Source organism: Hirundo rustica, chromosome 9 (assembly GCF_015227805.2).
Source record: "Hirundo rustica isolate bHirRus1 chromosome 9, bHirRus1.pri.v3, whole genome shotgun sequence".
Classification (NCBI taxonomy): domain Eukaryota; kingdom Metazoa; phylum Chordata; class Aves; order Passeriformes; family Hirundinidae; genus Hirundo; species Hirundo rustica.
The window spans coordinates 17,524,410-17,551,802 of NC_053458.1; the positions used below are offsets into that span (position 1 = coordinate 17,524,410).

Below are 27,393 nucleotides of genomic sequence, written 5' to 3' on the forward strand. Positions count from 1 at the left end.
GGCGGCGAGCGGAGCCCGGCGGCAGGTGGCGGCGGCGGCTCGGCCCCTTTAAGGCTACGGCTGCCGTAACCCGATCCTCGCCGGAGCATCCTGCGCCCGGGAAGGGCTGTCCCGTCCCCGACGCGGCGGGGAAGGCATGGAGGAGGAAGAGGCGACGCCGCAGCCCCCGTAGTCCCGCTCCCAGGTGCGGCGGGCGGGGAGGGAAGGCGGTGGGGCGCTGAGAGGCCGGGGCTGGCGGGGCGGGGGCGGTGCGGCCCCGTTCCCCCGCCCCGCGGGGCTGCGCGGAGCGGCCCCTTCCCTCCCTCAGCGCGGGGCGGCCCCCGAGGGCCGCAAGCCGCAGGCGGCGGCGCGGGGCGCGCTGACAGCGCAGGGCTGCGCGGGGCCGCCTCCTCCCTCCGCCGCGGCAGCGCCTGGCCGCGGCCGGAGCCAGCGCGGACGGTGCGCGCTGCCTGCCCGCTGCCTGTGCTCTCCTGCCCGCTGCCTCCGCGCTCCTGCCCGCGCTCTGTGCTCTCCTGCCCGCCCGCCCGGCGGCCGCTCGGGGCCGGTGCGAGGTAATGCCCGGCTCGGGGGCAGCGTCCCTCGGGGTCAGCCTCGGGGCCCTCCGCGCCCACCGAGTCGGGGCGGGTTCCCTCTCGGGGGTTTTGCGATTCCAGACTGCTTGCGGGGTTTGAAGAAATTCGGTAAATGGTATCGCAGCGGCCACCTCACCCTGAGTACCCTGGCTTTACAAGAAGCGTGCTTTATCTGCCGGTTGCTTTGGTGTTCTAAGAGCAGAAAGCTGAGTGGAGTTTAGGGTGTGAATAGCATTAAATAGAAAAGGGAACGACTTAAGCGTGAGTACCCTTGAATTTTGTTGTTTCTCCTTAACGCTGCTTCCTGAGCTAAGTAACGTATCAAACGAATAGGAACTGCCATTCAGAATTAAGAGCACAGCCAAGCTCCAGCACTGCGGATGTTTTATTACCGGGCGTATTATAAAACGTGTAAACAGTCAGTAGTCCAGTGTTGCTCTCTGCAGAATGGTCTGACAAGTTTTGCAGTTATTGGATTTGGCTTTCAGTTTTAAGCGGATCAGGAGAGCACAGCACTTCGTGCGATGTCCTGGTATCAGTAGCAGCTTTACGGTGTAATCTTGTTTGGAAATTGATCCAACTCATCTTGAAATCCAGCCTGGAAGAAAGTAAGGGCTGTGGGCCTTAAACCTTCTACCGCACCTTCTTACCATGTCTCGTGGCTATACTGTTACGTTTCTTATTTTTATGATGTGAAAAATTGATGTGGAAATAGTAAGGTGAGGAGAATGTAAACGCTAAATGCTTTTGATGGTACAACACTTGATAACTTTCCTGCTCCTTTATCCTCTTTCATTAAGTGCCAACTTGTTTCTACCAGGAGTTCATAGTGTTATCATATTGGGGTGAATGGATGCTGTGTTTTCTTCTAAATTTCAAGTAGAAACAAAATTGCAGTAAAACCACTGCATGTTAATAGCAAATGAAAATCAACATATTTTTAGCTCTTACAGAATATGATGAAAAAATGTGTGTTATTAACCTTTTCAAAATTATTGGGTCAGCAGAGTCATCTGAAATAACATTAGGCATGTAAGCAATACCTTGCTGAAAAATGTTGGTTTCTAGTGTTTGGTAATATTTATTTACCTAAAGTCTCCATTGAAAAGCTACTAGTGAAGTTCTGTTCATATGTAGTTACTGTCTAACCGAAGACAGTAATTTTGGGTAAGCAAGGCAAATACTAATGGTGAAGAACCAACCTGTATGTAGTACTGTTTTTCCTGCATTAAAAAGTATTTACACTAAACCTCCTCCCCACCCAGCCTCCTATTAGCTCAAACCCTGTATCAGCTGACAGAACAGTAATCAATGACTATGCAGTTTGGGTGATAAAGTATCTGCTCATACATAATCCACGAAGTTCTTTATCTTGATCAGACTTTGCTGTACAGTTACAAGAAGATACTTGGAAAAAAAACCCCACAGTGTAGCTGAAGCTCCCTGGCTTACTAACTTTGGCCTCTGTCAAGGAAAATTGTAATCAGAAGCTAATTGTGCTTGTTTTAAGTCAACAAGCTGTTTAGGTTCAGCAACATGAATAGATTTTCCTATAAATGAAAAGAAAATCTGTTAAAACCCAGTAAATTTTCATGTTAAACAGGATACAGTGGCAAACAACCTAGAGATATGAGAAAATAACAACCTAGAGATATGAGACAATGTTTATAGCTGAACACATGTGAAATGCTATGTTTACACCTGGTCCTTGAATTGAATTAAAATATGACACTATTAAGTGCTGAGGTAAAACATAAAATTACTCTGGACTTGGTAGTTACTATACTTTAACAGCATCTTGATAAGCATGTATGAAATCAGGCTTGCAAGACTTGAGCATCTGTGAGACCAGCCACAGAGGCTTAGTGATTAATTTTTTGTCCGCCTCACTTCTCTAAAACCATTGTGCCTTTCTCCTTCATGGGCATCATGGTTCTGCGTTTGCTGAAAGTCAGGTCATGCACTTTCCATGCTAGTGCCTTTTTTAAAAATGCATTCTCTCCACTGGCTCCTTAGGAGAAAGATTAGTCTTCTAATGCATTTCTTTCAAGGGATGTTTGCAAGGTTTGTTTAATTCCATAATTGGTACTAGAATGAACACCTGTCAAAAGCTGAAACATTACTTACCTAATATAATCTTCTGATACTAAGGAAACAAAACGTGGTTTTCTCTTGTCCAAGAGATTATGTCAGAGTCTTTGAAACTCAGAGATACTAGTGTAGTTGCTGCAGATGAAGAAAATGTAGCCTCATGAGAAATGCTATATTTTACTCAAAAGGATTAAGTAGGTGTGGTTAATGCTCAGTGGTTTTGCTATTTTTCTGAAGAGAATTGTACTTAACCTGGACTTCAGCTTCTTGCATTAATTAAACCAACTGATTTTTTTTTTTTTTCCCCTTTACGTGGTCCAAGAGAAGATTTGGTTGCTAAAATGAGGCAATGTAATGACAAAGTTTTGTCCCTGGGGTTAGAATCTGGAACTGGACACATTACAGTGCTTCTCGGTGGGTTTAAACTGGTAGATACTAAATCATTTTATTCCTTCAAATGGTAAGGTTTTAGAAAATTGAGCTTAACACCCATTGTCTCTGGTATTTTACACAATGTGAAAAGGATATAAAGTTTGGTTTGTATTTTGTGTCTTCTTGGTCAGTGGAGGCAAATGGAGAAGTATGTGGAGAATCGAAAATACTGCATTTTCAGGCTTGTAATTGCAATTGGAAGTTTTGATAGAGTAACATTAAAAAGTATGCAGGGCTTATATGCTGCTGCACTAGAACAGGTCATCAGAAAAGAGCTGGAATCAATTAGTTTGATGCTATGCACTGCAGTGTGTGTACATAAAAACTTTAGTTTGGATTAAAAATGCATTTATGAACTGAATCTTCTGATCACTCCCTGTGATTTGTGTTGCATAGCGGTCCCAGAGCATACAAGCTGGATTCCTTTTGGGTTCAGCTGGGCAGGAAGATAGGCCCTAGGACACATGAAATATGTTTCGAGAACTGTGGAGTCCCTAGGACAGAATTAAAGCTGGTCTGAAGTAAGCTCTTGAAATCTACATGACAGAGGCAGTTTCACTCAGCAAATTTGCTCTTATTTGTCCTGCATTCTGTTTTTATACATGTAGCTCTGTGAGTACTAGTCAGAGGAAGTTTTATTGTCTTCAGTTCTGGGAGAATAAACAGAAAAGAAAGAGGTAGAGGGGGAAAAATTTGAGACCATTGAACTTTCTGCTTCTAAATCTTTGAAGATGAAAGTATATTTTTTCAGATTTTGTGTTTCAATATATTCACCATTTACACCCCAAAGTGAGAATATTGTACTTAATTTTTTAAAGAGTTATTTCGTTCTTATGGTGGACTTTTTCCTCTGTTTTTCCTCCTGAAGTTCAAATTTCTTACCATCTGCAATGCAGATACAATTTCAGAAATCTAAGGCGTGTTCATTCATTCCATAATGCATGTGAAATAAAGGTAGACATAAATGTATTATATCATTGTATCACTTTTGCTGACCATTAGGTTGCTGTAGTAACATCAAATTATGCTGTCTTAAAAATCTTAATTTTTAGATATTAAGTAAAACTAAAATAAGTGACAGCAATTTTTTAATAGTTATTAGAATCTTTGACTATTTGAAATGAAGCCATTTGGCTTTTTCCCCCCTTCCAAAAGTTCAACTTAATATAAATTGACATTTTTTCAGTTTGTAACTTCTGCCAGTCTTGGAGTGTAAACCACTTCACTGTCAAATTGGAGATGCGTGTCAGAAGTTTGTGGCTTCTGGGAAATTAGCATTCTGTGTTGCAAATACTAGCGACTCAGGAAAAATGAGTGAAGCATTTAGAGGTGGACACTTAGGTTTGGAATTGTTTTGGTATTTGCACCTCATGAAATAGCTGAACATCCAGCAACCGAAAAGCCAGTCAGCTCTGATGATAGGGAGCTCTCCACTGTGTGTGAAATGTGCGAGGGTTAGAGTTTTGTGAAGGAAGAAAGCTCGAATGCGATAGCCCACAGACTGTCACCAGGACGAGCTCTCGACTGAACACAGTGTGAGTTGAGAACTGCTGTCTCTGGAAAGCACGCAAACAGAGCTGCAGCAAGGCTACTGCTTCTCTGAGCTGACCCAAAAACCTCTCTTCTGTGCTTACCTGATTTTATTGTTGCCTTTTAAAATTTTGTTGGCAGCAGTTAATCTGACTATAATGAAACAAGTTTTAACTTTGGAGGTTCTTGGAACAGGAGTGGAGGCTTCAGAGCTGGCAGTTGTCCTGGTCAGTGGTCTTCACTATTCTGTGTAGATAAAATACATGCAGTTTCAGGCCACAAAAAAATATAATATGCAAATGTTAAAAAAAACCCCACCCAAAATGCACCCTGTGTATCTAAAATTTGAGCATGCTTTTACGCTGATAATGCTTAAGTAGAAACATTGAACAGGTAGAAACTTTTAGTGAATAGTATCTCTGTTGATAAGTTTGCTGTCAAAAACACTTTCTGTGTTTGCTTAAAATACTTCAATGGAGAATAGAGTGAAATTACCTTCTGCTTCTCTTCACAGGCTGAAGAACAATGGCTTCCTTCAGCAACCTGACTATTGGCATTGCTGTTGCCAGTTTTACTGTATTTCAGCTCCTGTTCCACGTTTTAAGTTCTTGGGTGTCAACACGAATAACACCCGGTTTTAACAATCTCAGCCAAAAAAGGAAGATCGAATGGAATTCAAGGTAGGGTGTTCAAAACAACAGCAGTCAATGACCTACCTGAAATCATGGACACCTGAACCACCTGTGTGTGTATGTGTAAGACTGAAGAAAACTGTGTTAGTTAACTCTTTGTAAAGATCAGAGGGCTGGCTCTAGGTACTGAACAAATAATGCATGTGAAATGTTGAGGCCCCTTCATGGAAGAACAGCATTACTAGCACTTGTACATTACACCCTTTGTTAGACAGTGATGCCCAAGTGAAGATCCGTACAAAAATAAAACAGTGACTGGTGAGAGGTAATAAGCTGAAGGGATGCTCTGTGATGCTTCTAGTAAAGAGAAGAGATAAAAAATTCCTTTCCAAACATGCATGAAAATTAAAACTATTGCAATTTATTCTAAATACCAGTGTATCTCTGGTCATGCTTTTGGGAGCAAAGCAGTTTGCTCTCTGCTCTCCTGATGCTACTACATTACAAACTGTTTTATATAGATTAAGGTTTTTGAAGGAATTTAATGAAGCTTTGGTGTAGAATTGAAGATTCAGGTTCATGTGTGTGTTGTTGGGGAGGGAGATGGCAACAGGAGGAGGGGGGGAAGCTATAGCAGATACAGGGTACACTTGCAGGGAGGAATTGTGGAAACTCAGTCCAAAAACATTCCTCACTCCCTTTATGTTTCTGCACATCATCAGTAGGATGGATCCAACTGCATTTCACTTGTCTCCTCAGATACAGGACTTCTAGAAACTTGTTTGACCTGTGAGTCTTTTAAGCCATAAAGGAAGGATAAGATAGTAGTTGGGATGGATAAGATAGAAAATGGGATGATCAATGAGGTTTTGTTTGCAACGTACGACTCTGAAAGGGTATATATAGTATGCAAGGTTCTCCAGTTGAAATTAAGTAGTACAGTATAACTTCGAGTAGCCTATTACATCTTTAAAATATTTTTTCAGATGTTTCCCAAATATAAAGCTCAAAAATGTGTACTGTATAGTTGTCATTGCATTCAAAATGCATTAGTTGCATTTCTATTCCTCCTCAGTGCTGTTTTAGTATCAGGCAGATACTTGTAAAGTTGTTTCTATTGTTCTAGCCAGCATTAGCAACTCAAATACCCTTGCCCTTCCATTTGGCAAATGTCCCCTTGCAGTGTTCTTAAGGGCACCATCTTGACTTCAGTTCCACCTTTGAATAATTACCTGTCTGCCAGAGCAACTACGTAGGATGCCAGTTCACAGTATCAGTGCAGCTTAGGTTTATCTCTCTGTTACAATTAACAATAGAGGCAGACAGGGAAAGTAAACTAAACTGTTGCATGTGAAGCTGAACTATTGTCTATAAGCCACATCAAATGGCCTTTGAATTGCATAATAGGCTTTATGAGAACTTAACCCCATGCCTGGTAGCGCTATGCTGGTGTAGTGCTTTGCATAATAACGTGAATTGTTTTACACATCACAAGTGTGCTGGAAATAAGCTGCTCCATAATCTCTGGGCTACTTTGTAATAAGGTATTTAACTGCTCCACTTGATGCAGTTCCCCAGACTATGTCCTTTTTGACCTCTTTGCACATTGTTTCTCCTTGGGATTGATAGCAGGATGTAGATGTTAGCAAACAGATGGGTTGTGATCCTGGGCTTCATCCAGTTCAGGAGTTAGAAGGCATGAAATACAAGGCATGGTCCATCAGCATCTTGTGGATGTTGTAACTGAGGAGGGCATGAGGGGAAAGAAAGGCTAGCTGTGCTTGTGATACTTCAGCTCTGCTAACCACAGTGTTTTGTCCAACTGCCCTGTCACTCCAGTATTTCACCAAAATGAGGAGAGGCCTCAAGGAGTATCTTACAAGTTTAGAGAATGCAGATGAGAATGTATTTGTTCTGCAGAGAGCTTTGCAGATAGAGACAGTTACTATGTCCCAGTAAAGTAAGTTGGTTTCATTTAAATTATTTAAAAGTAGATGGTTGTTATTTTGTCCTATATTGAACTGGTGTAGGGAGTGCAAACACAAGTGATTCTGTTGGCAGTGCTAAGGAAACTGGCACAGAGGATGGTTATGCATTTTTATCAGCTCAGCTGGGTCTGGAAGAGGGCATCTGCCTGAAATGAGCTGTAGCATTGAAAATACATTGTTACAGTTTAGAGGGCTTTGTAATCAAGCATTTGAGCTGCAGCTCTTGACTGTATTCTACATGCTGTCAGTTTGTTCATTCTGACCTTCCAAGAATTATGAACTAATAAAATAATTGCTTCTGGCATCTAAAGTATGTGGACACTCAAATTGAGTTAAAAACTATTTTGTCAGAGATGTAGTACAACTCTTCAAGTTATTGTGCATATATTCCTGTCACCTCTCCTATAATACATGCTTGTGCCACTATTAAGTAGCTGTGAAAAAATATAAATATATTCAATAATAAAGGAGCAAATCTGCAACCTAGCAGTGCAACTTTTTGCAGCTTAATGAGGGGTTAAAGGATGCGAGCTTTGACAAAAATTTCAAGGAAATGTACAGAGCTTGATAGCTTGACCTAGATTCCTTATTAAAATGGACTGTTGTACTATTTCCTTTCTTCTGCCCCGTCTTCTATGGAGAAGCTTCAAAGTCCAGAGTTAAGGAGGAAATCTGCTCCTTTTCCCTGTTTCCCCCCTTGAAGTGCTCTACTTGTGTATAGCTTGTATTCTAAACACTAAGTTCAGATAAACAGCCTCTTCAAAGACAAATTACAACTGGAAACTAATGAGCTTTATTTTAGGACACATTTTCCTTCTTGCAGCATTATCCTCTCCTCAAGTTCAAAAATTCCAGGTATTTCTCAGACACTAATATTGCATGCTGTGCTTTGTTTTTAAAAAGAAAGAAAAGTTCCTATCTTTTTAAAGCCTATGTTACAAGAGTAGACCTTTTAATTAAACTATTAATTATCATCTAAATTCTGGTAATTAAACTTTGTTTCTTTGGTAAAAAAAGAGAGGACAGAAGTGCAGCCTGTGCTGTAATTATTATTAATTGTTCTCATCCAGTTTTTTACTACTCATATGATACTAATCTCCATTAATTTTCTGGAACGCTATTGAAAAAGCTGCTGAAAATAGCGCAGTGATACTCTTGGAACAAATTGTAAATATTGTCTCTTTTATGAAGAGTTACAGAATCTTCTATTGCCAGTAGATAAGAATATAGCTTCTGGAAATGGAGTAGGGATTATAACCTCTTTCTTAGCAAAGTCTTCTGGAAGTAAGATGTTTTCTTCAAATCTTGCATGGTAGATCTTAGACTCCTGAGAGTGCCTTAAGGACATCTAAAATATTAATGACTTCCACATGTATTCAATATGTACAAAGACAAGAATAAAAACTATCAGCACCGGTTCATTTGTGTGTATATGGTTGTTGCTGTGAATATGGTGTGAAGTGTTTCCAATCACACAGCACTGAACTTAGTTCTCATCTTTCAAACAGTATCTGTGATTCCCTATGGATATTTTTTCACATCACTCTTTTTTCTTACTAGTTATACTTGGAAAATGGGAAAGCAGACAGTAGCTACACAGTATTAGGTGCAGCTAATAGTTGTGTTAAACCCATGGCTGGAGCAGGAAGGTTACACATTTTGGACTTGTGCCCATAGCATTGTTTTACCTTCCAAGAATACATGTGGACTGAAAAGGCAGGAGTGGCCCAGGCTTGTGTGCTGGCAGAAACCCTGCTGGGGCTTCTGTAAATAGATTTTTCTGTATAAATGCATGCTTGTTCACGTGAAGAGTTTATCTACATGGTGCATGCAGCCTGTAAACTGGGCACTGTTTTCTTTGGGGAAAAAATGTGTCTAGTGCCCAGGTAGGGACGAAGCAACTTTGATTACCGTGATGTTTATTTTGCATTTCCCTTGTCTGATACAAAGCTGTTAATTGATATAAACCTGTAGCTGTTACACCTTGGGTACTCTGCTACAACCTATTGTTATACAGGTTTTCTCTTTGAAAACCAGGATCTACTTCAAATGCACTAGAAATTCTATCTGAAGCTTAGGACTTTTCATTTAATGCCACCTTTCAAACCCAAACTAGATTTATGGGTCTTTTAATTTGGTGCCTGAAAAGAGAAACCTGCTGTTGCAGGACTCCTGTGCTAATCCGAGTATGAAATTGCATACACATTTTCCAGCAAATGGGACAATACAGAAAACATTTGTTAGAGAGCTAGATGTCATACTGTCTTTAAGGATTCATTAATATATGGCATAATTGGAGGAAAACTTAGATCTGTTACTTTTAAGACTCTACTTTGTATCTAATATCACCAATCCTGCTCCATTCTAATAGATTCCTTCTTTTTGACTGTCTTTCCCACCTGTCATTGTGTAAGTGGTTGGTAGCATAGAGAACAGATTATTGTCTTCCACAGAAGTATTTGGATGCACTTGAGAATGCCTTTGGAAACATCCTTAAGCACACTATGGGAAGCTGTGAATGGCAGTACCTCCTTGTGACTGTGATCTCTTTTTCAGGACAGTGTCCACATTCCATGCCTTGGTGGTTGGAGGGTTTTGCCTTTATATTTTATTGTACGATGATGCTGTTAATGCTGACCGTCTCTGGTAAGGCATGTTACATACATGTTGTTGTTAAACAATAAAATAATGTAATGGAGAAGAAAAAAATAATCTTGCAGTGTATTAAGTACTGAATTATTGTTTCATTTTCCATTAAAATATGTAGTTGTGATGTGTTCATCTTTATGTTTGTACTATTTGAAAATTTGATAACTACAGTGTCAGTATTAATGTCTTAGTTCAATGTGTCTCTGTGAAGTGAAATAGATAAAATACAAGCAATTGATTTGAAATAGCATATTAAATTACTAAAGAATAAGCTGTAACTATAAGTCAGTACGACTGAAACTCTGCTGTTTACAGTAATCATTTTAAAGTGAAATTGAAAGGCTGTAGCAGATCTGGATAGTGAGTATCTGTGTGAAAGTTCTCCATTGCACCCTGCAAAGGGTTTGGGTTCAATGAAGAGAGAATGTGGTATTACTGTCAGGTAATTCCTGAAAATAGATACGGTAGATCATAACAAAGACTGGAGCATTGGTAAGCTCCAGGAAAGCATCATTATTGTGACTTTTTGGATGGTCTAGGATTTCTCATAAAACTTTTCCTTTTTTTTCTGTATGCAGTAGAGACTAACATAGATGATGTAGAAATTGTTTTTGTGGTGGTGAGAATCACATGGTAGAAAATGTGGAGGTGGTGAGAGATCAGATAAGGAGAGGGAGAAGATGTAAATAAGTGGACTAAGTTATAGCTTCATAGGAGAACAGGGTCCTTCCTATGACTTCACAGTCATTACAGTTTTTCAGGTTTGATGTTTGAGTAGCATTTTATATGACTCTCTATCTGCAAAGAAGTTTGAAGAAAGTCAGTCATATGGACTTTTGTTTGTTCTATCTGCCCGTGCATGTTCATGTGTAATTCATTTGCCACGCATACCTCCTCAGCAATCACTAAAGAGACAGTTCTTCCCGTTTGCTTATCCAAGTCACTCCCTGTTTGTCACTCTGGGCTGTTGCTTGCATCAAAACTGGCCTGCAGACGTCAGGGCTCTTTAATTCCATTGCACCTTCCATTCAAGGAGATAGGTCAGGAAATTTGGAAGATTTTAGGCTGAATTTTAAGTTCTCCATTTACTGAGAATAATTTGGGATTCTAACTTGGACCTTTCTTGAACAGATGTGACAGATGGACAGTGCAGCCATATATATTGCTGAAGTGTTTGTTCAAAAAGCCTAGAGAAGGTTTGATGCAAAGTGACCATTCTCTGGGGAGGAAAAAGGAGGAAAGCAAACCATTCCCTGTCCCATCCTGTTGAGTCATGTCTACCATTAATAAGGAACTAATTTAATATACCATGTCCTTTGCATGTTCTCTGGAGAATATGAAGGCTCTTGAGTGCAGGCTTAGCCTTGGTGGTGATGTGCTGAAGTGTGTTGGGACCCCTTAGAAGTTTAGTTATGATGTTGCTGCTGCAGCTGGGAGCTTTAACATGAGGGCTCTATATAAAGAGTTGCTGCTGGAGTTATGAGAACATATCTGTCTGTACACTATGTCTAAACCTAAAGAAGCACTCAGCCCACAACATATGAAGCTCATGAAATCAAGTTTTGGAGCCATAGAAAAATGTTTCCATTTCAAGCTCTATGGCCAGTCTTAAGAGATGGAGTGACTTACAGACTCTCCTAGTAATAATTTTTCTTCACCTAACAGCAGTATTCTGGTTTTATGAGTCCTATTTTCCTCTCTACTGGGGGGAACAGTTAGTTTTAGGCACTAAGAAGGCTTTACAATTTAGTGATCAGATTGTTGTAATACAGGAAATCTCTACCACTGCTCCATTCCATTTGGATTAAGAAAAAATAGTTAAGTAATAGCATTTTACTGTGTTCTGGCTGAGGCAGACTTTGCATTGGAGTTGGCTGTAAGCATAGTTGGATTTCTTTTTTCTGGGAAGGTTTACAACAAGGATTGCTTTCAGAGCTTGTCTTGAGCAGTCCACATTTTATGGATCTGTTGACCTTCAAGCTCAATTCATATTTACACAAAATATAGCAAGATTAGTTGCACAGCCTAATTTAAAAAAAAAAAAAAGCTACAATCCTTATGCCAAGGAAAAAAGACTTGCTTACCAAACTCAAAGTAGGAATGCACAGAGGACAGTGGAGGGAAGAACAAATATTGCTTTCTGTAATGTGGATGCTTCCCTTTCTTGAGCTGTGTTCACAACTTGGATTTGTTGAACATTCTAGAGGAACTGAAGTTGTGTGTGTGCTACTAAGACCTTTGCCTGTTGAGTGCCTGGCACCAAAAGGGAAGGGATAGAAGGTGTGGAAACTACTCTGAAAAGCATTTCTGCTCAAAGGTTCTTTGGCTCCAGAGAGCTGGCAAATATTTCCTTTCCCGTGTCCTTCTACTCTGTTTATAAACATCCATCTGATTATGAATATGAAAAGCACCAGCTGAGCAAGATATTTTTGTCATCCTTACTGAAGTTTTAGCACTGGCAGAAAACAAAAATGGAGACACAGAGTGTCAGTTACAAGGCTAAGAGACAGCAACTGGGCTGTTCTCTTTTACCCTCAGTTTCCTGAGAAGCCAGCTTAGAGTACTTGCTGGGTTTCAGTTCAAATCTCTAGCAAGGCTCTTGGGGCAGACTCTGCACCAAGGCAGGGGTTGATCCTGATTAGGGTAGTTAGTGGGTGTCTTGTATCTGGGTGGAAAAGGAATCCACTTTTATGATTAGAACACTTCTTAAGTAGATTGCATAATCTCTTACTGATGAGCCAAGAATAATGTGTCCTGATGGGCATCATGTTTGAAATGTGTATGTCCTTTGCAAATTAGGCTGTAACTATGTATTTCTGGTATGTTTACAGGGGAGACCCTTCAATTGTGAAGCTGAATATTGCTATTACCACAGGCTACCTCATTTCTGGTAATTATGCAACATGTATATAATATGCACAACCTATTTATTTATATTGAGTCACTATACCTGCATGTTTATCCTGAGCCACTGTGGTGAAGATGTGATATGTGCATACAATACAGTTTCTACTGTGGCTTTTAAAATTGCTAATGGATTTGTGGGTTGTGGTGATCTTGCTAGCAGATGTGAAAGTTGTAGTATCTCCCTGAGCACTGAAGAAATGCCAGTGTGTGGCTTTGTGATGGTTTGATGTGCAACCACCAGCTCCAGCTCAGTTTTTTTCCTTTGGCCAATTGAGAAGGTGTTAGAGCAGTGCCCTTCACTCTCTTCACAGTGCCTACAACTCATAGCTCTTCTATCATGTGTTTCTTCCTGTGACCTCAGAATGCTAGCAGAAGAATTTTAGTAACCCTCAGTACAAGCTAAGTCAAATGATGCCGTAGGATCCTGCCTGCCCATCTTTTAGTCTCACTTTAATCCAACATTCAGTCATGTATAAAACATGGACATTTTTATTATTTACTTTATATGTTATTTATTCCTACATATGTTTTATGTTCTTGATTTTGCTGTCAACTAAAATTGGCATGGGAATTTTGCTACAAAATGCTTTGGAGCTTTCTTTTATGTTGTGTGGGGATAATACTAGCTTATCAAAGCAAAAAATTGTTGTGACTTGGACTATTTTCAGTGAAAACTTCTCATGTTGGGATGAAGTCTCTGGTCAGAGACTGGGCCACAGACTTGCTTATCTCATACTAGATTTCTCAACCCAGTGGAAGGGATAATTTGGTGATCAGCATACTCAGTTAAACTGTGCTTTACTTTAAGTGTCTGGGTTTTTTCATAGCTTCAACTGTCATGTTTAAATTAATCAGTATCTATTTTTGAACAATTATACATTAAACTTTCATTATGAATTAATGAATGCCTTTGAACAGGCATCTCAACCTGACCACTCATTCTCTCTCTCTTCCCTATATAGTTGATGTTTAATTATTAATAGGAAGTGAGCAGCTATGTCAGATGATGTAGAGCCCTGCCTGAGGATAGCTAATATAAAAGAGATAAAGGCACACAGTGCACTTAAGAAAGGAATAGGGGTAAAGTTTTTGATTTTGAACCTTGGTCAATAATATTCCAGTCCAAAGTACTAATCTGCAGAAAGTAGGGACAGAAATTGCTTGTTCCAGTACAGAGAACAAAATCTTCAGAATTCTCAGACCATCATGGGAGAAGAAAGATTTGTTGTTGTTGTTGTCGTTTTTTGTTTATTTTATGTTAAAGCTTTCTTTTTAACACTGACTTTGGTCTGCTATGTCACTTTTACAGTAATTAGAAAATTCAGATTTAATAAAGCAAATATGCTTCTTATTCCAAATGCCTCTTACAAAATATTTTTGGTAAATGGTTCCAAATTTGCTAATATACTTTACTTTTTGATTTAGAGGTGGTCCATAATAGATCCCTGCATTTGTTGCATGTATTTGTATGTTTGCTATGCCCCCTGGAGACCTGCCTTTTTTTTTTTTAAGTCATTTGTTCCAGAATTCTGAGGTCACAGTGTGAAGTCACTACGAGATTCAAGAGCCACCTTTTCCTTCCAAAATACTTTGGCTAAAGCTATTGCATCTGTATTTCCGTTGATGTGGAAAGTAATAATTTATGGAAATGGTTGGGAGAATACTGTTGCCTAATGCTTTGACTGAAGTAAAGTCTTTAGGATAAAGATATTCTCTTTAGAGATCATTAATTCAGAGGGTTTCTACTGATGCTGTATCTTGGTATGTCTCTAAAAATTAGAGAAACTATTCTGAGGTCAATGATTGTATAATAAATAGTTCTTGAGAGTTATTTCTGTTCTCTTGTAGATCTGTTGCTTATTATTTACTACTGGAAGGCAATTGGTGACAAATTTTTTGTAATACATCACTTGGCAGCTCTGTATGCTTATTATTTTGTACTGGTAAGTGCTGCATTTTCTTGTAACATAAGCAGATGAGATTAAAGAAATAGCTTTTATAGACCTCACTTGCTTTTTGTTGAAAAAAAAATTCACTAGTTAATCAAATGCATACTTATACTTTGAATCATTATTTTTAAGTGTTTTTATCAGTTATTTGTGGTAAGTGCATGCCTTTTCAATTTTGCACTCCAACAAAAATGTGTAACTTTGAGCTTAAAAACTTTTCTCTGTTTTTTGCTATAAAGAGACTTTGACAGAAGGGCTTTTCATATGATTACAGAACAGGGTTTTAAATAAAACCACAAGCTTGAATATTTAGTTGGAAAGTTAAAAGGGAATGGTTTCAAGCAGTTAGTTCTGTTTCTGTCTCCCAGGTAACAAGTGACAGGACGAGGGGAAATGGCCACAAGTTGTGCCAGGGGATGTTTAGTTTGGATAGTAGGAAGAATTTCTACACTGAAAGGGTGGTCAGGCAAGTGTTCAGGGAAGTGGTGGAATCACCATCCCTGGAAGTTTGAAAGGAGTGTGGAGGTGGCACTTGGGGATATGGTTTAGTGGTGAACACAGAGCACAGGTAATGGTTGGACTCGATCTTGAAGGTCTTTTCCAACCTTAATGATGTTTTCCCTGCCCACTGTGTGAATCCCGGGTTTACAATATTAAAAGTGTCAAGATGCCAGATTACTGGCAGATTTCCCATGTAATGGGAAGGGGCTGAAGTACACTGACAAGTAAATACTCTGTTTCTGGTCGAAGATAATTAAATTTACTAATATTATCATGGATGAAAGTGAATTAAAGCTGAACATTAGATAAATGAAAATACCACTACCAAGGCTAATCCCCCATGCAGAAAATTCATTAGTTGCTTCTGAAGGAAACAGAAGGCATAGTATTAGTGTGAACTTCTTTAAAAGCATTTATTACTGTGTGGATATAGCTCTGCTTGTGGATGTCAGCGTGTTGCTCTCAGTCTATTGTCTTCAGAGAAAGTTACCCCTAAGTATGTTATTTCCAATTGCCTTTTGAGGATAGGAAAGAATTTGGTTAAACGCACAGATTTTCTGTTTAGTGTAGTGCAAACTGACATGAAAAGCTTGAAGTAGTGGGTATTTGCTTCCTTGGTGGGGGAAAGAGGACTCATGACACACACTCCACAGGTTGTTCAGGAAACTTAAGGAAATTAAAAACCCCCAATATTATCTCTGCATCTGCAATCTGCCGCTTACCCAGCAATTGTGTGAGCGGATACTATTTCCAGCACAACCAATTGATAAGGTCGATCAAAGGGTGTGCTGTGTCACCTGCAGTAAAGAGCTCGGCTGGAGGGGGTGTGGAGGGCCCGTGTGTGCCCGGAGGCGGGGCCGTGTGTGCCCGGAGGCGGGGCCGTGTGTGCCCCGCGGTGGGGCCGTGTGTGCCCGGAGGAGGGGCCGTGTGTGCCCGGAGGCGGGGCCGTGTGTGCCCGGAGGAGGGGCCGTGTGTGCCCGGAGGAGGGGCCGTGTGTGCCCGGAGGAGGGGCCGTGTGTGCCCGGAGGAGGGGCCGTGTGTGCCCGGAGGAGGGGCCGTGTGTGCCCGGAGGCGGGCCCGTGTGTGCCCCGCGTTGGGCCCGTGTGTGCCCCGTGTTGGGCCCGTGTGTGCCCGCAGGAGGGGCCGTGTGTGCCCCGCGGCGGGGCCGTGTGTGCCCGGAGGAGGGGCCGTGTGTGCCCGGAGGAGGGGCCGTGTGTGCCCCGCGTTGGGGCCGTGTGTGCCCCGCGTTGGGGCCGTGTGTGCCCCGCGTTGGGGCCGTGTGTGCCCCGCGTTGGGGCCGTGTGTGCCCGGAGGAGGGGCCGTGTGTGCCCGGAGGCGGGGCCGTGTGTGCCCGGAGGCGGGGCCGTGTGTGCCCGGAGGAGGGGCCGTGTGTGCCCCGCGGCGGGGCCGTGTGTGCCCCGCGGCGGGGCCGTGTGTGCCCGGAGGAGGGGCCGTGTGTGCCCGGAGGAGGGGCCGTGTGTGCCCCGTGTTGGGGCCGTGTGTGCCCGGAGGAGGGGCCGTGTGTGCCCCGCGGCGGGGCCGTGTGTGCCCCGCGTTGGGGCCGTGTGTGCCCGGAGGAGGGGCCGTGTGTGCCCCGCGGCGGGGCCGTGTGTGCCCCGCGGCGGGGCCGTGTGTGCCCCGTGTTGGGCCCGTGTGTGCCCGCAGGAGGGGCCGTGTGTGCCCCGCGTTGGGGCCGTGTGTGCCCGGAGGAGGGGCCGTGTGTGCCCGGAGGCGGGGCCGTGTGTGCCCCGTGTCAGACCCGCGGGCACGGCAGGGACCCGGCGGAGCTGCGGGCCAGGGCCGCCCCTGCCCTCTGCAGGAGGGAGGAAAGGGCTTTGTGTGCCCTTCCCTGTTGCCGAGTAAGAGCTCAGAGTTGGTCTTTGCTTTGGCAAAGTGTGTTCCGAAAGCAATGCAGGGACGTTTTTCTTCAGCATACGGTGTTTCTGTTTGAGCTTGTTTGAATGTTAAAGAAATCAAAACATATTTATAGTTCTTTCAGACAGTAATGATATCACGATAACTAGTAATCTATGACTACTTGCGTAAGTCTTCTCTAGTTAGATTTTCATGGCCATTTAACTGTAGGTCTTCTAAAGATTTATTTGAAGTAGGAAGCTACTGATTGGAAATACCTGAAGGACAATTGCAACTTTTGTGATAAAATTTGCTTTGAAAGTGCAGGAAAGGTGGTCACAGCTGGCAAACTCAGTTTGATTCAAGAAGTTGAGATGATGTATCGGTCTGTGTATACTTAAAGGCTCAAATGACAATTTCACATCTGTCTTGTTGATTTTTGTATGTCTTTTTTGTTTTGCTAACCAGAGCAAAGGTCTGCTGGCTTATTTTGGAAACTTCCGTCTTCTTGCAGAGTTCTCCACTCCTTTTGTCAATCAGCGGTAAGTGGCTAGGGAGGTTTTCCATAGTTCTTTTAAAAGTCAATCTGCATTACTATTTCTGTCACTTAGGAAGTCTTTTTATAGTTGTAGAATGTCTGCTGAGAGGGAATTTACATATATTGAAGTAAAGATTACTATATGAGAGTCTTTTTTGCTATGAAAACATTTTGCTGCTATTGCTGCAACAGTATAGCAGATATATTCAGCCCCAAGTTCCTTTTTAGATTAGACTAGGCTTTGTATGAAATGCCAGCTTTTTATGAAAATACCAAACAAAAAATTCACAAATAAAATATTCTTTATTAACTTGTATATTCATTTAATTTTCATAATAAAGCTGTCTTCAATATGAGTGTTTTTTCTTGGTGTCATGGACAAGGAAAAGAAGCAAGATAATATTGTAATCAGAATCCTAGAATGGAATTGCATTGCCATCCATGTATAATTTGAAGTTTATTTTCCAATATGCCACACCTGCAGATCTATATTAATATATGCATATGAATATCAATAATAATAGAAATGTATTTTTTTTTGCTTTAAAAATAGTTCTGCAAGTTATTTTGAGCACTTAAGTATATCTGAAATGGTTAATCTTCACGCCTGTTATTAGAGAAGGAAGGGACAGAAGCTTCTCCTGCAGAGCTCAGAGTCAGAGTCTGCCCTGGCTACTGGTTCAAGCGCTTTTACTTGATTTGCTGCTGTGTAAGAAAAGGAGGCTGATAATGCCACATACAGCAGCAAGGGGAAAGCTGTCATTGGAGTTTCATGGTGCTGTGGGGAGGATGGCCTCTCTCCTTACTCTGTCGTCACCAGAACACAGCTGGGGGTAGGGATTTGCCCTAGAAAGACTTCACCACAGGTAAGGGGCTTTGATACAGAGCAGGGCTGCAGCTTTCCCCTCTTCCTCCAACTTTTTGCAAGGTGGGATTAGAACTTTCAGTGTATCAGATGCCTTTTTCTTGACCATGCTTTTTGGGGTGTATTTCTGCTTCACTGCTTCTACATGTCTGGTATCTGTTTTCTAGATGTCTGGTAGAAAAAGGATAAGGCAAATAGAAACTGTATTCCTCCTGCAGACAGGCTATTTCCCGTTACTGCATTGTGACTGTAATCTCTGAAGTGTTTTATGGCACTGTAGCATTCCTCAGAGCTCTTACAAATAAAAAAGACTGTGCTGTGGTCCCTTTTGAACATCAGTTTGGTAAACTTGAACTTGCAGGAGGACAGAGTGGAATAATGGAGTTCTCCAGAGGCTGCTCTCCGCTGTCCTAATGCAGTTTAGTGGGAGATATCAGTCTGTTGTAGCCTGTCCTCTGTGTGCACAGAGAAACTAAATAAACACTTCTTCAAACTTAATGAGGAAAAACCAGTTTATATTGATATTCATGTCCTAGTGAATGGCTGTTGTCCCAGCGCCTATCAAACTAGGATGTCATCTTGGGTTCGAGCGGGTTCCTACACTGATGCTTACCTTCTAGACTGTGGTATTAGAAAGAATTGTGGTACATCTGGCTACTAAAAGTCATTTGTGTTACACTTTTAAAATGCCTTTGGTGAGGTTATGGGTCTTTGAATACTGACATTTAGCACTCTCTCAGAAAAGCAGAAATTGCTGCAGGAGATAATAAAGTCCCTTGCGCTAAGTGATGTCATCTCATTAGTGCATGATTTTTTTTCCATTAAATTTGAAGTGAATCAGACCCTTAAGAGAGTAAGTAGTGGATAATGATAACAACTTACATTACGTTTCTTGTTTGCATTCTTAGTCGACCAAAAGAGTTCTTATTAAAATATGAAAAGATATTCTAATCTTAGAACTGTCTGTGTATTTCCTGTCTCTAATTAGAAGTTTTCTCCATGCCAAGCATTTAGATCTTTTAATGTTAGTTTCAACATTTATGTAATTAATCCTGAACTGTGGTGGGTAAAATTGTGATGGTAACTGTTATTTACAGACTTTTAATTTTCTGGGAAAGGGAAACTGCTAAACAGATGCCCAGTTACCTATACTGGCATGTTGTAGTATGTTTGAAAACCATTTTTTAACATTACTCTTTGATTCTGCATTGTATATATCATTGAAAGTAAAGGCTTTGATTGGTAATCAGACCAAACATATCAGGTCTTTCTCTTCACCATGTCAGTGAGTGTTTCTGTGGTGAGGCATCCTGCTTCTGGGCTGGACTACCACCTCAAGTGCCTGGATTTTAATTGTTCTCGTTGCATGCTTTATGAATTTCTAGAATATTTCTGTTAGAGCTGGGTGTCTGGGAAATCTTTTCAGTGTATTTATAATTACCTAGGTTGTAATCTGTGGGTAATTAAATTAAAAACTACTCTTAAAACCAGGTTTAGAACTGTATTTTGTTAAATCATTTTAGCCTTGTATCTTATTGGAGAAAATCTGATTATTTCATTCTCTTCCTCATCCCCCATTATGAATACAGTGATTTAAGTTATTTTGCTCTGGTCCTGCTTGCCATTGCTGCACAAATTTTACTTGTTTATTCTGGTTTAAGTATGAATGACAAAGGATTAGAGGAATTTGTTGTTCCTTTTTCAGTCCTCAGGTTCTGTGTACTAGGCAATAGATAAGTTATGCCTGTCTACTATATCTAGGAATATGCAAAAATTCTTTTTTAAAGACCATTTATGGCCCAGCAGTAGATGGAGAGGCAGTTTTTAGATTTATATTTTTCACTGGATAATGTTTCAAGCTGTGACATGATCAAGAGTTGACAAAGTCTAGTTCTGAAAATGTTCTGGTTTTGGGCTGAACAGAAGCAGTCAGAAAATCCCCATTGCAAGAAATTAGAGCTCTTTCTGGACTATCAAATCCAAATTCAGTTTTATTGTTGCTTTCAGTGAGACAAAGAATTTTAGCTGCTGTTGGTATAAACTATTATAGCGAGTATTAAATACATCTTTGTGATTTTAAAAGATAGTTTTATTATTGTATATTACACAATAGTCACTGAAATGCACACGGGTTGTCAACTGGTTCACAATTCATATCAGGATTTTCTGTGTGTTATTCTGCAATATACTGGATACCATACACTGCTTAAGTGGTGGAGAAAAAGTGCAGCCAAACAGAACGATTTGTAACTAAGCCAAGACAAAGTGCAATAACTTAGAAATTATAAAGCAATTAAAAGCAATTAATAGATGATGAATTAAAAATAAACATTAAGTAAAATAAGTTTTAATGAGATGGTTTCAAGTCTGCCTGGTATTTGTGAACGCTTCTTTTGCAGGTGGTTTTTTGAAGTACTGGGATATCCCAGATCTTCAAAGGCCAACATCATCAATGGTGTGCTGATGACAGTTGTGTTCTTCGTGGTGAGGATTGCCGTCATGCCTGTATATTACAGCCATGTCATTTCTTCATTTGGAACAGAAGGTTTCCGGAGATTAGGATTTGCAGCCCAGAGCGCCTGGATTATCTCAAGTGTTGTCTTGGATATTATGAATGTGATGTGGATGATCAAAATTGCAAAAGGATGCTACAAGGTCATTTGTCTTATTGGACGGGAGGAAGCGAAAACTCATAGAAATGGAAAATCTGCCTAGAAATCATACACAAAATGAAATTTCTGCTATGAAAATAATTTGGGTTCACTGAAACAGTGCACATTTCTGCCATGGAATGCTCCTGTTATGGAAACAAGGTATTACCTCTGTACTGACCTTACTCTTTCCCTAGCCACACTGCCTGCACACCAAGGGCCACGCTTTGCGGATCCTGTCCAGTGAGGAATAAAAGCAAAAGCTCACACAAATGAGTTCCACATGCCTGTTCTAAGCAGTTGCAAGCATCAGAAATGAGAAAGGAGCAGACTGGTTACTTGCTTATTGTCCACCAGTGTGTTCAAAATGTTTCTCTCAGGTTTCTCCAATTAAAATGTTTTATAAATACAGTAAATACTGACATATCTGTTTTTTTTAGAAAATGAAAAATTCCCCAAACTCCTGATATGGTGCAATTTTCCAGGCACATTTCTATGTTTTCTTCTAGGAATAACAATCAAGATTTCATTCTTGACAACTTTTTAATTTTTGCAAGAAAAGCTAAAAATTTGGCTTGGATTCTATGAAGTCTTTTACTGCTTTTTGTTCTGCCTTATATGAATGCAAACCATTTTGGGAAATTTATGAAATAATTTTATCTAAAATGCTGTATTATAAGACCACGTGGTATCTTAAAAGCTGTTAAAATTCTCACTTTGATGGGAAGGATTCCCATTTGCTGTGCTAGGTTACATGCAATAGTACATCTTCTAATTTCCCCATGGAGCTTTTTTTGTAAGTTGATGTGGTAGATGATGTGTGGAAATGGCATAGTTCTTACTGAAGTGCTTTTTCCTTTGCTGCTACTACCTTTGAGAAGTGCTGCAGTTCTTCTCAGAGTATTTTTAACCATTGAATATTTGGATTCAAAGTTTAGTTGCAAAGATATAAAAATCTTTTGTATACGTGATGTGTAACTTTAGCTAATACTTCTTTCTTTTATCACAAAAATTACCTATATGATACGAAGCATTGAGGGGTTTTGTCACATTTTCCTTGTTAATCAAATCAGAAATCTGAGCTGTGACTAAGAACACTCTTGAATTAACTGTGCCAAACTCTTCTAAAGCTGTATGGTAATTCTGTAGAAGGAACAGTTGACCTCCGTAGACACAATATTTTGTTTGTTTGTTTTAAACCACATATTTGTCAATAGATACTCAGTTACTCTGAACCTGAAGGCTTGGAGGTCATCAGAAAGGAATCTCACTATTTAGGAATGGTCCTAAATCTATCTCATCTGTAATACAATTTGAGGAAATTCTGAGTTATGTTTAATTTAAAATTATTTTGAGAGCTATATTTATGTGTAAATTTGTTTTATTTTGCTTCTTTGAACCAGAATTGTGACTGATTGACTTCTGTATTTTTCCTCGGTGTAGGTGTGCTAAAAGTGTCCATTTTCACTGAGACATCAGTGCACATCCCAATTATTGTAGCAATCTGTTAAAGCAATTTATTTTTAAACTGAAAGATAGCATATTTAGCCCATGTTGGGTGATTAGTCCTGTTCCCTCTGACAAAGCTGGGTGACATGAGCTCTCCCCTCCGTAGTCAGAGGTGTGAGTGCCCCGTGCTGTCGTCCCTGGTGAGGGACTCTGCTATTCCCCTCTTCCAGAAATGGCATGTAAGACCCAAGAGGACTGCATAGGCTGAAATGCCTTTTAACCAAGGCAGCTGCAATGAGTTTAGTTCCCCAGTTAAAATGCTGTCAGGGAGTATTGTTTGGACTTGTGTAAAATGCACTTTTGAAAGCCTAGTTCCATTGCTCAGCTCTGCAGGCTTTTTTCTAAAAGTTTCCCAATCCTGCCTTGTTAAGGGAGATAGCAAGGATTGTCAGTACTTGTGTTTTTTGGATCCCGTGGTTGTTAATACTTCCCAGGCCTACAGACAAAAGATCAGTTTATGCCTTGGGAGACTTAGTAATTAATCTGTTGAGCTGTACAATCTAAATGAGCACAGTGCCTCATTTGGATACCAGTAAATCCAAGTCTTTGAGAGTCGATCCTGTGACTTGCTTTGCTCAAAGCAATAAACTCTCTTTTATGCTAATTTGCAGAACGTGGTATCTTTTGAAAGGAGATTTCAGTGTACCTAATGCAAAATTTTAGAGAGGCTATATTTCTATCACCTTTATGATTTAAAGGTGTATATGAAATACTCTTTGCTTTTTAAATCACTAGATCCCTATGATTAATAGTTTTGTAAAAGCTTGTTCCTTTCTAAAATTCAGTAAATCCAAACATTCTGGGGAAGCATGCTTGAAAATAGAAGTCTGCTTTTCTTTTTAGGGAAGGAGGATGAAAAAATTGAGAAGGCTATATGGAGCAACTCTTAGGGTGATAATTCATGAAAAGTTTCTGAAATTTATAATTTCTTACATAGACTTTAATATTTCAGTGTTTTAAATATTCTGTTCCCAGTGGAGGCCATTTATTAAAATGGTCATCTTCTTCCACTTTTAGATAGACCTATGTTTGATAGGGGAAAAAAACCCAGTAATTCAAGGTATAATAAAAATGATGTTAAAACTAGATTTAGAAACAAAAAACAATCCAAAACTCTGCATACTACACTTTGGCCAACAATTCGGGATTGAAGGGCATGGGATAATTCTTTTAGAACAGCTAATATTTTGGATTGCTGCACAAAGTTAGTGTAACTAAAAATTTATTTTGCAATGCATTAGCTTTAAATTTTATAATTTTTTAAAAACATTACAATTATGTCCTGATGGATCAGAATAAAATTTTCTTTATAAAAAAAAACTATTGACAGCTGTGATTTCACAAAGCAAAGACTTTAGTAAACAGGCAGCAAAGCTGTGATGTACTAAATACAGTAGTGTATATAGGGCACTTTTTATCTGCCATTAAAAGCTTATAATACAGCAACTTAGATAGCTGTGGCACCCATTTTTTAATTGCACTTTATTAATTTTAAAAATGTGGTTAAAATACTGATAAAATTTAATGTTGTAAGCTTGTGTCTTTGTTTTTTTAATGCAAAAATGTAAATGCATGATAATTAGCATCATAAAAATGCTTTTGAATGTAATATCTTTTTAGTGGCTTAAAACTTCTATTTTTAACAGATGCATTTTGAAAGCAGACTCTTGGCATGTCACCTGGTGTCTTTTCTGTGAGCATATCAAATGGAAGGAGTGACTCTTGTATAAAATTCTTCAATACCAGGTGAAATAAAATTAGCTTGCTGATCATGGGAGAGATTATTTGTACCAGTTAGGCTATATGTAGAAATGCAAGTTTCCATTTTTTTATGGCTTTAACTTTTCATCAAAAGTTGATTAAATACCATGTTCCAAACTCTATAGGAGAATGGTAAGTCAGGTGTTCTGTAACTGATTTGTGGAATCAGTACTTGCAGAGAGGAAATGTACTTCAAATACTCATTTTCTGAGTGGATTCAGTGGAGAGTCTCACACAACAGGGATGCTGTATGGGTTATCTGTGTGAATTCTTCAGTGGTAAAGAATTACATCTCTGAAGCCTACTCTACCTCTATAAATACGTGCTATCTTGAGTGAGCTCCATAATTTAATAGCTTAATTGCTTAAAAAACATAATCCATTGAATGATGAAGTATATGCACAGGAAAATGAGGGGAGCTGACTTCACATATAAATTCTTAACTATTCCAAATTTTGTACTAAAGTTCATTAAAAGTTAAATTAGTTCACAGTGTTTGGAAGAGAATGACTTCCATCTTTATTTCAGATGTTGTGGGAGAAGATTACTCACATTGCAAAACAAACAACCTAAGGGTAAAGCTTACACAAGTGAGCAAATGTATTCAGACAGGTTTAAAGAGGAGAGGAGGAGACTTTGAATACACACATAGAGATCCAGATATCTTCCTACTGCTGTGGTTGGGACAACAGCAGACTGATACGTAGCAGAAGGGTTTAAATGTTTGTGTCTCTGTTCACAATGGAAAAGGAAACTTTATTTTTTAAAATTTTCAAGCTGTATAAAATGGAATCCCAGTTGTTGATTACTGTATGAAGAGGACTTTTTCTCATGGTCTTGTGTGTGTTTAAGCATGTTTGTACAAGCTTTCTGTAAAAGACCTTTTAAAAGAGAAGTTTGAAAAATTGTTTTGTGATGCTTCTGCTGAGCCATTCAGAGGAAAATAAAGGGCTCCTTGACAATTACTCCAGCTTAGGGTCTGGTGCGGTGTGGGCTGCTGCTGAAAGCCATCAATAAAGCAAATAGAAAGGGACTAGAATTTTCAGATGAAAAAGTGTAGTAGTGCAAGTTTAGAAGACTGAAAAAATATTGCAAGCCCCTTTCATATTTTTAATAGCCTACTGTAGAGCAGCATTATCTGGGCAGAAGGAGCTCCACGAGGGTAAGTTTCTTCTTGGTCAGATTTCTCATGTCTATTGAATACTGGCAGAAAAAGAACAGTACTTCATTGCTGATATCCTGATTGATGGCAGTCAGATGGAAATAGTGATAATATTTATGAACTTTTAACATTCATCCAAGCCTGGATAAAATCTGTGGTAGACAGGTGAAGTTCTTAGGATTTTCTGAAAGCAACTTTCAAGTTGTTTTTATGACTGACAAGGTGAAATATGTGCTGTCTGGGTTGTTCAGAGATCTGGATTAAAGCATCAAGTTGTACTTTTAGATGGTAACACTTGGTGAGGTTTCTTATCCATTAAAAATTCCTACTAGCTACCTCCTTTGAAAGTCTTGTTCTATTTATAATAACCAAGCACTTTATAGCTCAGTAAAGAATGGAAGGTAGCTATGAAGAATAAATTGTATTGTTTGGTATAAGAAATATTTTGGCAAAATTTCTTCTGAGAACAGTTTCATTGTGATGTCCTACACTGAGAGGGCATCTGTTTAATATGAAATATATACATTTTTAACCTAGTTGTAAGTAAAAGAAGTGTCTTTAAGAGAGTGAGGTATGAAGTGATCAGCATGGCTTGGTATCAACCACATAATGATTCAGTGTGCTATTTATAACTTCCTACTTACTGAAATTGAAAATATAAAAGCAAATAAAATATTCTGTATTGTGTCTTTATTTTTAATCTATGTGTGGGATGTCAAATATTGTACTTGTCTTGTGGACAGGACATGCTTTTATGAGCCTATAAATATTTAAGTATATGAGAATCTGCACCCAAATGAAACATGTTGCATGTAAATTGTCTTCTAAGTTTTTAAATTTTGGTATTTTTAAAAATTTGCTAGGTTTGAAAGCAACATTTGAGTATGAATACTAAGCTGTAATACAGAATACAAAATTTTGAATGCAATGTGGTTTTGTTTATAGTAATCCTATTCCAGTTTCACGAAAAAAATCCATCAAATCATAGGGGGAAGGGAAGAAAAGGGCTAATCATGAACTCGGCTATATAATTTGCACACTTAATATGCAGACATCCAAATATCCTGGATTTATTTCTAGCATGCATTTACGAAACAGTGTTTTCTTTAATATTGACAGATACCTATTTATGTTGAATAAGCACAGCTAACCTGTTATAAAATCAAATTAGAAAACCTGTTTGGAACAAATGAGTTACAAGTTAGGCATACATAATGGAGCCTGTAATTCGAAAATGTTTATATAATCTTCTATCTAAGAAGAAACTTGATGAGTTTATCTAACTTATGTGCAGAGCAAGGACAAAAACTGTAGATTCTGCTAGAATAATTTCTGGTAAATCCTGACAATCTGGTTTGCAGCAAATTCTAATACTGTCACAAAATGTCAGAATCACATTATTAAATTCAACTAGTAATGTGACCTGATTATAGTAGCAATCCTTATCATGGCACAAGAACTTAAAAATGTAATATAACAATTCTGAAGATTGGTGATAAAAGTAATCTGTCATAGTAAGGAGAATTATTAAGTATTATGGGTTTAAATTTACTTTTTATTATAAGAAAGAATCTGCATTATTTATTAGCATTTCAGTGATATTGTAAAGCATTTCTGTATTTTGTTTGAACAGTTTAGGAGCTTGCATAAAATGATATTGGCTGGTTTTTTTTCCCTTTGATATATGCAATAATGTCAATAAGCAATAAATTGCATGTTGTATGCAAGGTATTGGTACTTCATAATAAAGGAAAGGAACACATTTTCTTATTTTGTGAAGTTTTTTTCCTTAATATGATAAA

The 27,393-nt window shown here is 39.4% G+C and overlaps 1 protein-coding gene across 2 annotated transcripts; it reads left to right on the forward strand.

Moving 5' to 3' along the window:
- On the forward strand, window positions 1-27,353 carry TLCD4 (TLC domain containing 4). Of its 2 annotated transcripts, none has more exons than XM_040072259.2 (7): window positions 1-184; window positions 5,140-5,305; window positions 9,802-9,891; window positions 12,726-12,784; window positions 14,650-14,744; window positions 17,574-17,647; window positions 20,908-27,353. In XM_040072259.2, exons 2-7 carry the CDS (start codon window positions 5,151-5,153, stop codon window positions 21,221-21,223), a joined length of 789 nt encoding a protein of 262 aa, XP_039928193.1. In that variant the 5' UTR covers window positions 1-184; window positions 5,140-5,150; the 3' UTR covers window positions 21,224-27,353. The 2 variants fall into 2 exon arrangements, with proteins under 2 accessions (XP_039928193.1, XP_039928194.1); XM_040072260.2 differs by lacking the exon at window positions 1-184 and adding an exon at window positions 452-551.
- The last annotated feature ends 40 nt before the right edge of the window (window positions 27,354-27,393 follow it).